General features: G+C 40.6%; 1 protein-coding gene across 1 annotated transcript in view; it reads right to left on the reverse strand.

The window, feature by feature from the left end:
- The window catches only part of LOC118432827, a 36,836-nt gene that overhangs the window by 16,994 nt on the left and 6,176 nt on the right, over positions 1–13,666 (reverse strand). The window contains exons 3-6 of the mRNA XM_035844447.1: positions 13,056–13,300; positions 12,723–12,831; positions 12,232–12,422; positions 10,568–10,646 (exon numbers count right to left, since the gene is read on the reverse strand). Coding sequence (XP_035700340.1) covers positions 10,568–10,646; positions 12,232–12,422; positions 12,723–12,831; positions 13,056–13,300 — 624 coding nt within the window. The remainder of the gene's footprint in view (positions 1–10,567; positions 10,647–12,231; positions 12,423–12,722; positions 12,832–13,055; positions 13,301–13,666) is intronic.

A 13,666-nucleotide genomic window follows, 5' to 3' on the forward strand; every position in this document is an offset into this window, starting at 1 on the left:
GCGGTTCATTGCAGGCGGTTCAGACGATTTTTGTAGATGTAATTTGTCCCCTGGTAGTAGGCGAGCGCATCCAGCAGCAGTCCATCCTGCGGTTTTATGTCCGTTGTTTAGCCGTCCTGTCGGGAAAAGCTGAAGTATTCGGCCTCCTTTTTCGGTCCGAGGTCCAGCAGTTCGTCGCCTTCGTTGAATCCGTATTTCTGGGAGGAGGAGAAGTACAGTTAGTAGCTCCGATGTAAGGTGTCTGAGAGATATCGAAACGTAAGCAATGTAAGTCCTTGCTGGTTGTGTAAAAAGAATTCTCCTATATCCTAAGGTCTTTCACACGTCCGAGTACCCACGCGCGGCGGAATTTGTGGGTAATATGTCAAAGGTGAAAGCTCTTAACTTGTAAACAGTTCTTGTCTCGATTTGCTTAACAATTTTCCGACGTGTTTTGTTTATGGACAGTGACCACTTATTCACACAACCGCAGAAGGCTCAGTTCGAGTCTGATTCCAGACATGTAGCAACCCTTTTCATAGAAAATGCAAGAGACATTTCACATTGATGAGACAGTGCAGGGTGCAGATTTTCAGATTTGACAAAAGGAAGGTTCTGTTCCATTTTTAAGCCTGTGCAGACCCCTAATTTGAAGTGGTCAGTCCTTAAGTTGTCGTTATGCGATGAGAACCGCAAGAACTTTCGCCGATCAGAATTCTTTTTAAATCAGACTTTTAGGACGCTTGAGATAGCGAGGTGCATACTGACACCCTGAACCTGCCTATTTTGACATTTATAATCACCTATACATATGTCTATTAGTATCCTTTGCCCTCATGTCTCAGGGGCCTCCACCTTTGAAATATTACCCACAACTTCTGTCGCTTGGAAGTGTGAAAGAGCACTTAAATCATATTCCTTTATGTATTTTTCTTTTGATTTCTTGCTATGGTCTACATTGTCAATCACTTCGACAACGTTGTTAATACCCCTGCCACATTATCCACGATCTTCGGGCGTATAGATGGAAGGTCGGCCATGTTTAAGATCGACAGAGGGTTGCGCGCATTTTTCACCTGAAAACCGTCCCTGTCACATATAAGCCATGCTAATTGTTGTGCAATAAAGTTATTATTATAAGCGAGGCTCGGGCGATTGACGCAGACTCGTCGTCCGATCGAATCGCGCCTAATGTGAGGGGGGTATTAGGAACACGGAATTATGAAAATCCTACTCATGCGCTGTCGTTATTTTCATATAGTGAGGCTACAACAATTTGATCTAGAAATACGAGGCTAGAAACAAACCAAGTAAACAGAAAATAGGCCGTGATAGACCTAAATGTTCTTTTTAGAAGTTACAGTCACCGCACTCTCAACATATTTGACGTATACCAGCAAACACTAGTACTACTTTTCCCAGAGATAAATCCATGTAAAACCTCAACGATCGCGATTGCACGTAGCATACAAGCCTTGCTCTCCCCCGCATTGCTTATTGAAATACTTAATATCGCGAAAACAATCACACATGTTCAGAGCGAAATTGTGGCGGGGTGTGTTGTTCATAATTGATTCCGAGGAATGAAACTCCCCGTACATAGCATGGTAAATAGGGGTGGGTACTGATATAGAAAATTCAGGTTCAGGTACTGTCCAGGCTCAGAGGATCAAGTCCAGATCCGGACCTGTACTTGGCCCTTATTATCTATGAAATCTGTGAATGGGCGATACTCAAAACAATCATTCCATTTCGCTACAAAGGATTCCGTTTGGTGGAGTATCCAACGTCCATAGGCGTTTTAAAATCCTAGCCATGTCATGTAAACAACACTAACTGCCTCTGTTTTAGACCTCTCACTCTCTTGTTTTAAACCAAGTCTGCACTAATGGTGTAGTAACTCGCGATAGGTACAAAGAATAACTATAAACTCTCCTCTACTTTGCTCTCCTTTTCTTGGATCTGAAAACCCTAAAATACGTCAACGCCTGTCGGTATAACGTGTAAATTTTCGAATCGGTCCAACATCCGGTCCACTGATTCTTTAAGTCCGTTTTTTTTTTTTTGGACCGGTCCAACAAGAATAGCCGTTTTCGTACCGGTACCCACCCCTAATCGTAACCATTTAATTTTACCATACGCATATTTCTTTCTCAGACCAATTATGTGCCAACGCCCTGTTGACATTTCAGGTTGTTTACTTGTACTAGGTACGATCTATGGAATACGTTTCAGCTCAGCCTTCTAACGTGAAACGTTCACCAAAAGTTTTTGTCAAGAAGATCACTTCAGCTTTGTTTTGTTCGAATCTTTCAAATATCTCATTATCAATAGGCTTTATTTGAATAAACTTCATTGTAAAAACAGATACAATATCATTGTAGTTGAAGACAAAACCACTATATGTAGTTACAATGATGTATAATTGATATCAAACGTAACCAAGACAAAATACCTCCGTCCACATTCTGTTGGCTACTACCTTGACTTCCAACATTGTCACACCCGTAGTCAGGATTGACATTGCTTTCAGTAGCTGTGGTGGGCTTACTTTTGGTCCCTCCTTCGACAATTAAATTGCCAAATATTTTTTTTAAACTTATTTAGTTAGATAAGATCTAATCAAATCGTATTGTCTAACTGTAATGCTCAGTACAGAATTAAATGTGTCCCATATCGTGACGTGCTAGCTGTTAAAAATTGACGTTAAAGAAAAAAGGATTTATTTACTTTGGAATTTTCCCGACAAAATCAATGACTACAGCTTGGTTGTTCTATATAAAGTAGGCTATTGGCGTAGAAAAATCATTTTAAAACACAATTGAACAAGGAGTCTGCCGTCTCTATGTCTCCATGTGCTGTTTGAATTTTGAATTTTGAAACTCATAAATAGCGAATCGTACGCTGTTGTTAGATAAGGTAGTAGTGTTTTGTCACTTACCTGTATTGACATTTCTGAATGATGGTGATGCCATCTTGTGAAGAAAGTCAAAATTTACAAAATTTTCTGGGACTGTTTAGCCTCAAGAAACAAATGCTGAATGTTTGGACAAATTAATGCGGAAAATGACTGCTGTATGGCCAGTAAAAGCTAGTGTAGTCTAAAGCACTTATTTGTAGACTAATCATGCAAAGATGATGACTAAATCATATGGGTTTATTAGTCACGACATGCTATGACGTAAAATCATGCCGAAAAATATTGTTCATAAAGAAATATATCAACAAGGAAAATTCCGAAGTATCTGGAATGTATATTTTTACGCAGATTATGGCATAACATGTTGTAACAATATCTTCTAGACATCGACAGTATTTGTTAATAATATTTGAATCTAAGCTTTATTGTGTTTTTTAATGTTAATGTGTGTGCCATTGTGAACCTATAACTCCATAATGCTTGGATGGGTCATGGGGGCTTAACTCCAGGAGTAAACACTAATGGCAATCCGTATTTAATAGCGATAATGTAAATATTGGAAAGTTGAAGGTGTCATAATCTCATCCCTGAAAATTCCATAATAACTCACACCACACAGCAGCCGACAAGCAGAACTATACTCCCTTGCAGTCTTCGGAACGGGGCTGTTTTTTTTGGGGGGGGGGGTGCGTTGGTCCGCGATTTTCAACGTTGGCTATGTTCTATTGTGCAGGGAAAGGGAGTTTCTTGAGGAAGGCTGTTTGCCGTGATAGCGAGTTTTCCGTGATAGCGAGTTTCTGCCCCCTCCGAGCCAAAATCGCGGGCCAACGCCCCCCTCCCCCCAACAAAAAAAAACAACCCTGTTCCGAAGACTGCAAGGGAGTCTAAAGCAGAACACAGTTTTCGGCCTATGGGGATTTCTATAGTTAAGGGCCTCAAGGTGACTGGCTTCGACGCATCAAAAAATATAGTAGGGTGCACTTTTGGAATACCAAAAACGGATATGTTTGAGTTGAAGGTAAAAGCCACAAAATATTTTTTTTTAAATAAAAAATACCTGTCGGCGTATCGTCTTTGAAATGCCCATCTGCGGAGGTCACAGAACTGCAGCCGGCTCACACTAGAAAAGTTGCGTAATGGGGCGCATATATACACGAAATTTAAAGCTTTCAGAATCCAAATCATGCAGTCTCAAAGTCGACACCTCCTTTGACCACGCAGCACAGGTTATATCGATATCTGTCTGTCTCTCAAATAAGGCTGTTTACCGCTCCTTCAACAGTTTTATACGTACTACTTTATCTAACCGCGTCATAGACCCCGGCCGGGGTTCGCTCATTAATTGAATTGAATGAAGACCTTTATTGCACATTTTTGCCCCACTGGGTTAAGTACAGGTCACACGGTAAGAATCACATATATGTAACAATAGAAACAATCATACACATCTATATATGCAGATGTGCGTCTAATCTATTCTATGACATTGGGCTTCCTCTCGCTTCTTGGTAATTGCATAAATGTAGCTAGCTGTATGGTTGGTTAGAGTTGGTTTATCAAAAGCTGTCAGGAATATAAATTTCTCTTTACTGTTCAAGTGTCTAAAGTGGGGATATTTACTTAACACATAGTCATTAATACTGTGTTCTGCTGACCAGCGGGTTTCACCGCTGCTTTCAAACATCTTGGATTCTGATGACATCAAGTTAGGGACTGACCACTTCATAGCAGGGGTCTGCACGGGCCGACAAAATGGACCAAAATCTGAAAGCACGGGCCGACAAAATGGACCAAAATCTGAAAGTCTGCACCCTGAACTGTTTCATCAATATGAAATTTCTCTCACATTTTCCATGAAAAGGGCTGCTACAAGTCTGGAATAGGCTAAAATGCTGTCTGGACTCAAACTGGGCCTTCTGCGGCTGCGTATAAGTGGTCATTGCCCTGAAACGCGCAGAAAGGACAATGTTTCCATTCTTACAATCAAAATAACAATCATAATTCAGACATGCATGCTCATAAAGAAATGCAGTTGAAAGCAAAATCTTACAATTAGTGAATGGATTTTATTTTTTGTAAATTAATTGTTCCTGTACATTTTGTTACGTTGTGACCCTAAGGCATAAATTCTTGTAGGAGATAAGTCTTTTTAGGGACAGTTCTGGTGCATTGATACTGCAGTATTTTAGACTAAATAATTTTCACAGTACACTTCCCTATTGTATTGTGTAAATGCAGAAATGTTCGCGATGGTTTTATGTTCGCGGTTTTCGCGGTGACCACTTTGACGCGAACTTAAAACCGCCGCGAACATTTTTCCATGGTAGTAAGAGACTACAGTGCATGGTGCTACCGCGAACTTAAAAATTAACCACCGCGAACAGTCATTTTCCCGCTACCGCGAAATTAAATCCCCGCGAACTTAAATGTGTTTACAGTACATATTTTGTGCAGCTTTATGACTCGGATGCTTTAGCATAAAAATGTAACAAAATTGTTGTTGTGCCTATATTTATCCTTAAAAACTCACAACGTGACTACTAGTGAAAGTATGTGCGCACAAAATGGTACAAGTGTACATTGTACACTCTTCATCTTAAACTCACAAACAAGATCAAAGTTACAAAAAGATTCTTATCAGAAGAGAGGTCAAGATTTTGATGTGTGAATGGTTGATGCATGGTAGATGTATCAAGATATATACACAAGATGATATGGAGATATGATTTAGGGCATGTACTGAAAACATTAGAATGCAGTGTACTCTATACACCAACAAGTACTGAAACAGTATCTTAATATGTGACATTGAAATAAATGATCACAAGTAAAGTGATCTCCTTTGAGTCAAATCTGTGCAAAGTCAAAGATTACTAGTATTAATTGTACCCACATACACAACATATGTCACATCAAGCAGAGAATGAAAACCATTTTCCTCAGTACATCAAACGAATATTGCTAAATTAAAACACATCAATTGGCATATATATATATATATATATATATATATATATATGTATATGTTTATATATATGACTGTATAGGAAAGGCTTGTGCGAAATAAATGCAAAACGTAGAAATTGATGTGAGAAAACTGAGTATTACCATCAAACCATCATGTAAAACTCTGTTTTTCTCATATAGTCTTTGAAGTTCTTGTCAAAATGCCATACGCGCACACACACATGGAAACCAGTCTGTTTCTCCTGTGCATTGTAGACAACTCTGTCCCTATGGCACTGCTTTCATGCTACGTTGTGAGGAGGAGTAGCCGTCAGTGCTGCTGGTCTCCATCCCACTACCCTGGGATCGAGGGAGAGAGTAAATACTGAATCATTATCTTTGTTACACAATACCAACAAACGATCACTGTATATGATCGTGTGGCGCGAACGGTAAAGTGTTGGGCGCCAACTCCAGAGGTCTCCAGTTCAAAACCGCTGACGATGTTATGCCCTTGGGAAAGGCACTTTACACGACTTTCCTCACTAGGTAAATGAGTACCTAGCTAGCTTCGGTTAGGGCCATCCCTCGGATAGGAATTTACATAGAGGTCCCGTGTTTGGGAGAGCCACCCTTCGAGCACGATAAAGAACCCACCGCACTTATCGAAAAGAGTAGGGGTCCTTCCCAGTGTGAGTGGATCAATCCTTACAGTCTGGTCTCCGGGTTGACGCCTTGAAATGTGATAGTCACCGTTATATATCAACCCTTCCACAAATGTGGTAACAAAATGAATATACATGTAGATAATGACACATGTAAATCTTTGTCTTATAGGCCCCTTTCACCTACCGAAATTGAAACTGCTGGTGTGCCACAGGATTTAATGCCCTTAGCAAGGCACTTAACGCGACTTTCCTCACTTCACCTAGGTGTAAATGAGTACCGAGCTTCGGTTAGGCCGCCCCTTGGATAGGACAGGGGGGATCGGAGTATGTCCTATAGGATACTCAAAGCGTATGGGCATATCTTAAAGGAACCTCTGTACCAATTTTCCGGTCAGTCGGTTGTAATACCAGGGTACAGGGGGCCTCTGTACCAAATTTCTGGTCATACGGTTGTAATGCCAGGGTACAGGGTAGCCTGAGTACCAAATTTTCGGTCATTCGGTTGTAATACCAGGGTACAGGGGGCCAAATTTGAGCTATATTTTGGGTACCTGAAACGAGGAACAGCTCGACGTGAAGTTCCTCAAAACACGTCATTCCACACGCAAATTTTCGGTCATTCGGTTGCAATACCAGGGTACAGGGGGCCTCTGTACCAAATTTTCGGGCATTTGGTTGTAATACCAGGGTACGGGTAGCCTGAGTACCTATGGCATCATTTCCGTGTCAAAATTTCGTATTGAAAAAGGTACCTTAAAGAAGCGAAAATAGACGTTAACACGTCTACGATGCTTATGGCATCATTTCCGTGTCAAAATTTCCTACTGAAAAAGGTACCTTAAAGAAGCGAAAATAGACGAAAATACGTCTACGCTGCTTTGAACAAAACGTCGTTTTGGTAGGCATGAAGGGGCCTTTTGAACGATGCCCATACGTCCCCTTTACACAGATTTATAATTTCCGTGTCAAAATAACGTTTGCTAAAAGGTACCTTAAACAAGCAAAAATACGTGTACGATGTTTCAAGAGGGACGTTACGATATCGTAACGATAGCGTGCTACGATCTCCTGCAATATCGCATATCATAGCAACATTGAACAAAATATGTTCTATATATTCTACTATGGCAATATATTTGTTTCAAAAATACGGGAGCTATATACGTGACATTTTTCCTAAATTCACGTCAAATGGGACGTAAAATATGTGACGTCCGACCTATTACAAACACGTCACAGGCTACGTGCAAGATACATGACGTCTCTTTATCAATAACTTAGTTAACGATTTAGTGACTGATGATTGATCCGTGTTTAATTCACGTCACGTCCGACATACCAAAAACATAAGGTACGTGACGTCTTTTACAGATGTCGCACGTCACATCAGCCATACCAAAACACGTCACATGCTCCTTAACGTGTGACATAAGGTACGTGACCTCCTTTACAGATGTCACACGTCACATGGTCCTGTGTTTAATTCAAAGGCACGTGACGTCTTTTACGTGTACATGTGACCTTAAATACGCCACGTCCGGCATACCTCAAACATGTTACACTTCTAGTCCAATTCATCCGCCTGTTCGTAGCCACCGACTCAGCCGCGGATTCGTGATTAGACAGAACATAGCTACTCATTCAGATACTGATTCGACAAAATACGTAAATTTCCTAAATTCGCCCCAAAACGCCGATGCATGTCAGATATTGTTTCAAATGGTCTGTAACAACTCTTCAAATGCGGATGATATTAGGAAGTAATATTTCAACGATAGAGTGCACTATTAGCTATTAGCAAACGAAACCTAGGAACAATATCATGAACTACGGCCAAATCACTAGCAGAAAAGCAAGTCAGGTCTTGCAAAATCCTACATTTTCAGAAAACCAATAAAATTTTACCGGATTTAATTAACGAGCCACAGCGGGCCTAATTGGTGATTAGAAACTGGCTGCTAAACAGGGCAACAGTGGGGGTCAGTGCAAAAGTAGCTTACCCGATATCCGACATTAGGATTTGGTATATCAGTTTTAATGACTGCTAGAGACGTAAACAATAATTTTCAGCAGTCAAATGGCTTTCCATTTCCCGTCGATAGATTCTACCATGAAATTCAAGTGATTAAAGTGACGCGCAAATTTAACAGACATCGATCATAGCATTATGACCTCCGTTGCCATAAAGTTGACATATGATATGCGGTCGGGAGAAAGACGAAGCGGGGATTCCATTCTATTGACCCATTTAAACGATAAACAATAAACTGAGCATACAAATTAACAACTTCGACCAAACTATTTTCTATGATACAATAGTTCGTACGCTACGTTCCACAATTGGTAAATTTAACAGACATCATGGCGTTATGACGTAAGGGTGCCGTAGGTTGACGTGCGGTCAGAAGGACGTCATGGCGGGCTTTCCACTCTATTGACCCAATTGAAAGTTTCATAGACAAGAAATTAAACATACAGCTTCGATCAAATTCTTTCCGTTTACACCGGAGTTTCTATGCTACGTACTCCAAGCCAGAAATTTAACAGACAGCAAGGCATTATGACGTCCGGGTGCCGTAAAGTTGACATATGCGGTCGGAAAAACAACTCGTAGCGATGAGCGATGGCCACTTCATAAGCAGGAGAGAATCAAGGAGAGGAGTGACGTTTCATTTGAAACCTTCTGGAGGGCACAAAAGCATCAATGCCAGCCTGTAACAGAGATGCAACCTCTTCAGCACATTCGTCAGCCCTATTTGCGACTACACTTTGCCAGGGAGCGTCTCTGAGCAAGTCACGAAAACTATCCCAATCTGCCTTGACCTTGTTATAACTGTAGAGTGTCCTGTGTAAGGGTGATTCAAGTGCATCCTTACAGTTCAGGGAAATCTCAGCTGATACTACTACGTGATCCGACTAACCAAGGTGGGTGGAGGTGGCTGCTGTGTGATTTGGCAAAAGTTTTGGTTAGAAGCTAAGAATAAGTCTATTATAGACTGTCCTGTAACCTGGTCAGAATAGCGGGTGTCGCCAAGTTTGGTAAGTTGAACACCACCACGAGTAAGACAGTCCCGACGTTTGTATCATAAGCCTCGTATACGACTGAAAATTGCCGTTTTTTTACGCTTTACTTTTGTTGCTTAGTCTAATAAAACCAGAAAGGATTGCTGACTGTCATTGTAGCCTACATTGCTTGGCAAAACATTGGTATAGTACAAAAATGACTGTAACAAACGTTACCATTGTTCGATGCTTTCTACGTTATCTATTTGACCTGCTATTGGTGTTAAAAAAGCTGCCTACTTTTTATTGATGGTTTATTATTCATACATATACATACATACATGGACATACTAAAACAACGTTGCAGCCTGTTATACCTTGCTGTAAAACTGGCTGAATTGAATTAGTTTTAGTCGTAAAAGAAAAACCTTAATATATACAACGAAACATACTTATCAATCATCGATACACACCAAGGCTAACATTAGCAGTAATCAACGTTACCATGTAGTAATAATGTGACATTATAAACAGGCTATAAATCAGTATTTAAGAGTGTGGACAAGTATGGAATAGCACTGTTTTTGTATCTATCATATTTGGCAAAAGGTATGCTAAGCTCGAGCCCTCGTTTCAAACCTCTGTTGTGAACTTCATTACGTGTAGCTGGCAACCAGCTTCGAAAAGTGGGTGAATTAAACATGGATTTCGCGAACTTAAGACATAGAAATTCTCTTCTTGCTTTTAAAGTGCAAATATCTAGCCTACATAGAGCTTTGGCATTTTAGATGTCGCTATGTATATGCACGTCCCCTTATAACTAAATGATATAATGAAAACAGCATCTTTTCGATGGAAAAAAGCCCAAAATGATACATAACCAATGAGTTTTAAAAATACCTTTTCACTTTTGTTTATCGATAATAAAGTGAATTTCCTAAACAGTCAGGTAGATTTGACAAAAATGAGCTTATTTATTTTTCGAACGTAAAATAGCTATTGAAAACATTTCAATGAGAATGAGCCGTTATAATTAACGTGTTGTAGTTACCTTGTGAGGGTGTCAGATATATTTTCTCTCCATCGGGCCGGCAGTAGCCACACCATCCACCACATCGGGCAGAGGCAACCTGAAAAAATGAAAAACATTTCAATCAACATATCAAAGAGTATATAAACGAAATATTTTTCTAGTTGATGATATTTAAAGATGTTGATTTTTCTTGTTAATGATATTTAAAGATCTTGGAGTTGGGGATGGGTTATACCGTGGATCCATTGAGTTTTAAGTGAAAGATTTTGCTGCATGGATGCGCGTCAAACCATTAACCCTATCTAGACGGGGGGGGGGGTGGCTAAAAGTGTCCGCGCCAACTTTGACGTCATATAACTGCCGAACGACGTGTGCTAGAACTACAAAACTTGGTGATTTTTCCTAAAATAATGTTGGCAGCAATTTTGAACAAAAATTTACTTTGTGATTTTTCGTGTTGCCATGGCAACGGGTTTCTGACAGGCATATTTTACAAAATTTACTAATTTCAGTTTGAATTATGAGATTTCATGGTTTCATTGCTAGACCAAACTTATTTATCTATATCATTAACATCCTGTGTAATTTTAAGTTACATTTTTAATTAAATATTCATAATTTATGCTAATTCGATGACGTCATGGGTCAAAATCCAAGATGGCGGACAATGTAATTTTTAACGATGAATACATGTTATTTTACACGTGACAAATACCGTCAAAATCTTTTATTTTCTTACAAAACACAATCACTTGAACCTTTTTAGTCCACTTCTATTGGGTTTGGGGTTATATGTGGAAAAAATCGTATTTTAAAAAAATTCAAGCTTGTCGATCCAAGATGGCGGACAAATGACGGACAAATGGCGGACAAATGACGTCATTTTCTGACGTCATATAGGCGTCAGTTTCGTCGTCATTGGCAACAAAAGACTTGGCAGACTTAGACACCAATAAGATACCCTTTATAGTTGGTTTTGGTTATTGGTTATTGGGTGGGCCGACTACTCACTCTTTGCAGCCAGGGTCTGAATTGCGAGGAGCTTACAATAGGCGAGGCTAAATCGCAAGGGTCTGGAGCGAGCTGCCATTCGGCGCTACTCAGGTGACCTCAACACGACTGTCGCAAGTGTCTGGAGCGAGCTGCAATTCGGCGCCACTCAGGTGACCTCAAAACACGGGACCTCCATTTAACGTCCTATCCGAGGGACGGCCCTAGCCGAAGCTAGGTACTCATTTTCACCTGAGTAAAGTGAGGAAAGTCGTGTTAAGTGCCTTTCCCAAGGACACAAGATCGGTGACACGCAGCCGGATTCGAACTCGCAACCTCTCTGTCACGGGCCGAACACACCGCTACGCGGTCCCACACAATATAGTCATCGTTTTGTTAAGTAACTTTAAGTATAGCGGAAATTTCATATTTAGACGGTTTTAGCCCAAAATATGACATTATGACGTCATAATTACGTCATATTACGTCATAACGATACAAAAATTACAGAAAATATAAAACTTTACTAGTACATCACTCCCTCTAAATTTGGTGATCGTAACCCAGGCGGTTTTGAAATTACGAAGGGGGAAGAGCCCCCCCCCCCCCCCCCGGCCCCAGGAATAAAAAAAAGCCCGGTCTAGATAGGGTTAAGTCATTACCGAACAGTAAGTTATAGACAGGCAACAAACCTTTCTGTCCTCCGAGAGAAACATGTCGTTGATGGTCAGATCTGCTGGGTAGCAGTCACCCATGACCCAGTGGACTTCTGGTGCCAGCGCAAGTCCCGTCCCAGTCAGATCCACTTTGAACGTTCCCTTAGCACACCCCTGTTTTGCTGAATAACAGTCGCCTGCATGCCCGTAAGCAACATCATTTGGCCCTGGTGTCATTAGAAAATATATGTCACCTACAATTACTTCCTTGGCAAAAGTTGAGCAAGTCAAGCTAGAAAGTATCTATCATGATGGTGCAAATTGTTTGAGCAACAAACTGTTGACCAATTACATCATCAAACATCCTGCACAATCAACAAGAAAAAGAAATATTTTTTTCTCAGACTTGATGGCGTATTGACTTGAGGCATTCTTTCGAGTCAGTCATCCATGGGTCATTAACATTTGTGGCTGTCCATTATTAACATTTAGCACTACTATTGTAAGGTAAGAACATGTTGAAATACCAGTGGTTTGAGCAAAGGTGTAGTCATCTCCAATAACTTCGATCCTGGATGTATTAAACTGGATTCTGAGCTTGCTGAACTTCGTGGTCCCTCGATTGTCGTATGGGTGCTTAAGACAATATAAAAGAAATCTTCATTGACACGACAAAAGTACAGCGACTTACGTAAATATATCATCACAATGACGCTGGCCTTACACGTGTGTACCTTTAAATTAAAATCACTAAGACTAATTTGTTGTACAAATATATTAATAGCAATTTAGTTTATCCTTCAACTAAACGTGGTCACTGTTGTGAACAGCTATACTTTGCTACCAATAGTTTCACCTACCTGTAATGAACCGGTGCATTGCGAGTGCCATGCGTAGACCAGTCGGTCAGCAAAGAAAATGGCATAGTTCTCATCAGGACCGGATGGTAGGGTTAGGAACTCTTTGGGTTCCCCAGATGCCATGTCATGGCAATAGACGCCAAGGGCTACATCACTGTCCGTTGAAAAGGGGTAAAGTATGTACTCGCCGTCGTTGGCATTGGAGCGTAGAGATTTAGCTTCAGCGCACGATGTGGGCTTGTGGCCTGTAAGAGTTAGTATTATGTTAATATTAAATGCTGTGGCTAAGTGACAAGCGATATGATTGCCTCAGCCAAGACAATCATGATTTTTATATCTCATTTCAGCATCTAGGATCTAACTGCAGACTGTATTATCAACTAAACTTAGCGGCGGCGGCCATGCGCCAGTTCTGTCCTGCTAGCTCTGTTTTTGACGGAGATGTTTCAAATAGAACCATGATTGAACAGGGGGCGGGGCTTCAGGATCGGTCCATTCGGTCGCACATAAAAGACGTCATGTACCTTTGAATTAAACACAGGACCATTTGACGTGTGACATCTGTAAAAGACGTCACGTACCTTATGTCACACGATAAGGACCATGTTTGG

The sequence above is a fragment of the Branchiostoma floridae genome, chromosome 16 (genome assembly GCF_000003815.2).
Source record: "Branchiostoma floridae strain S238N-H82 chromosome 16, Bfl_VNyyK, whole genome shotgun sequence".
Taxonomy (NCBI): Eukaryota; Metazoa; Chordata; class Leptocardii; order Amphioxiformes; family Branchiostomatidae; genus Branchiostoma; species Branchiostoma floridae.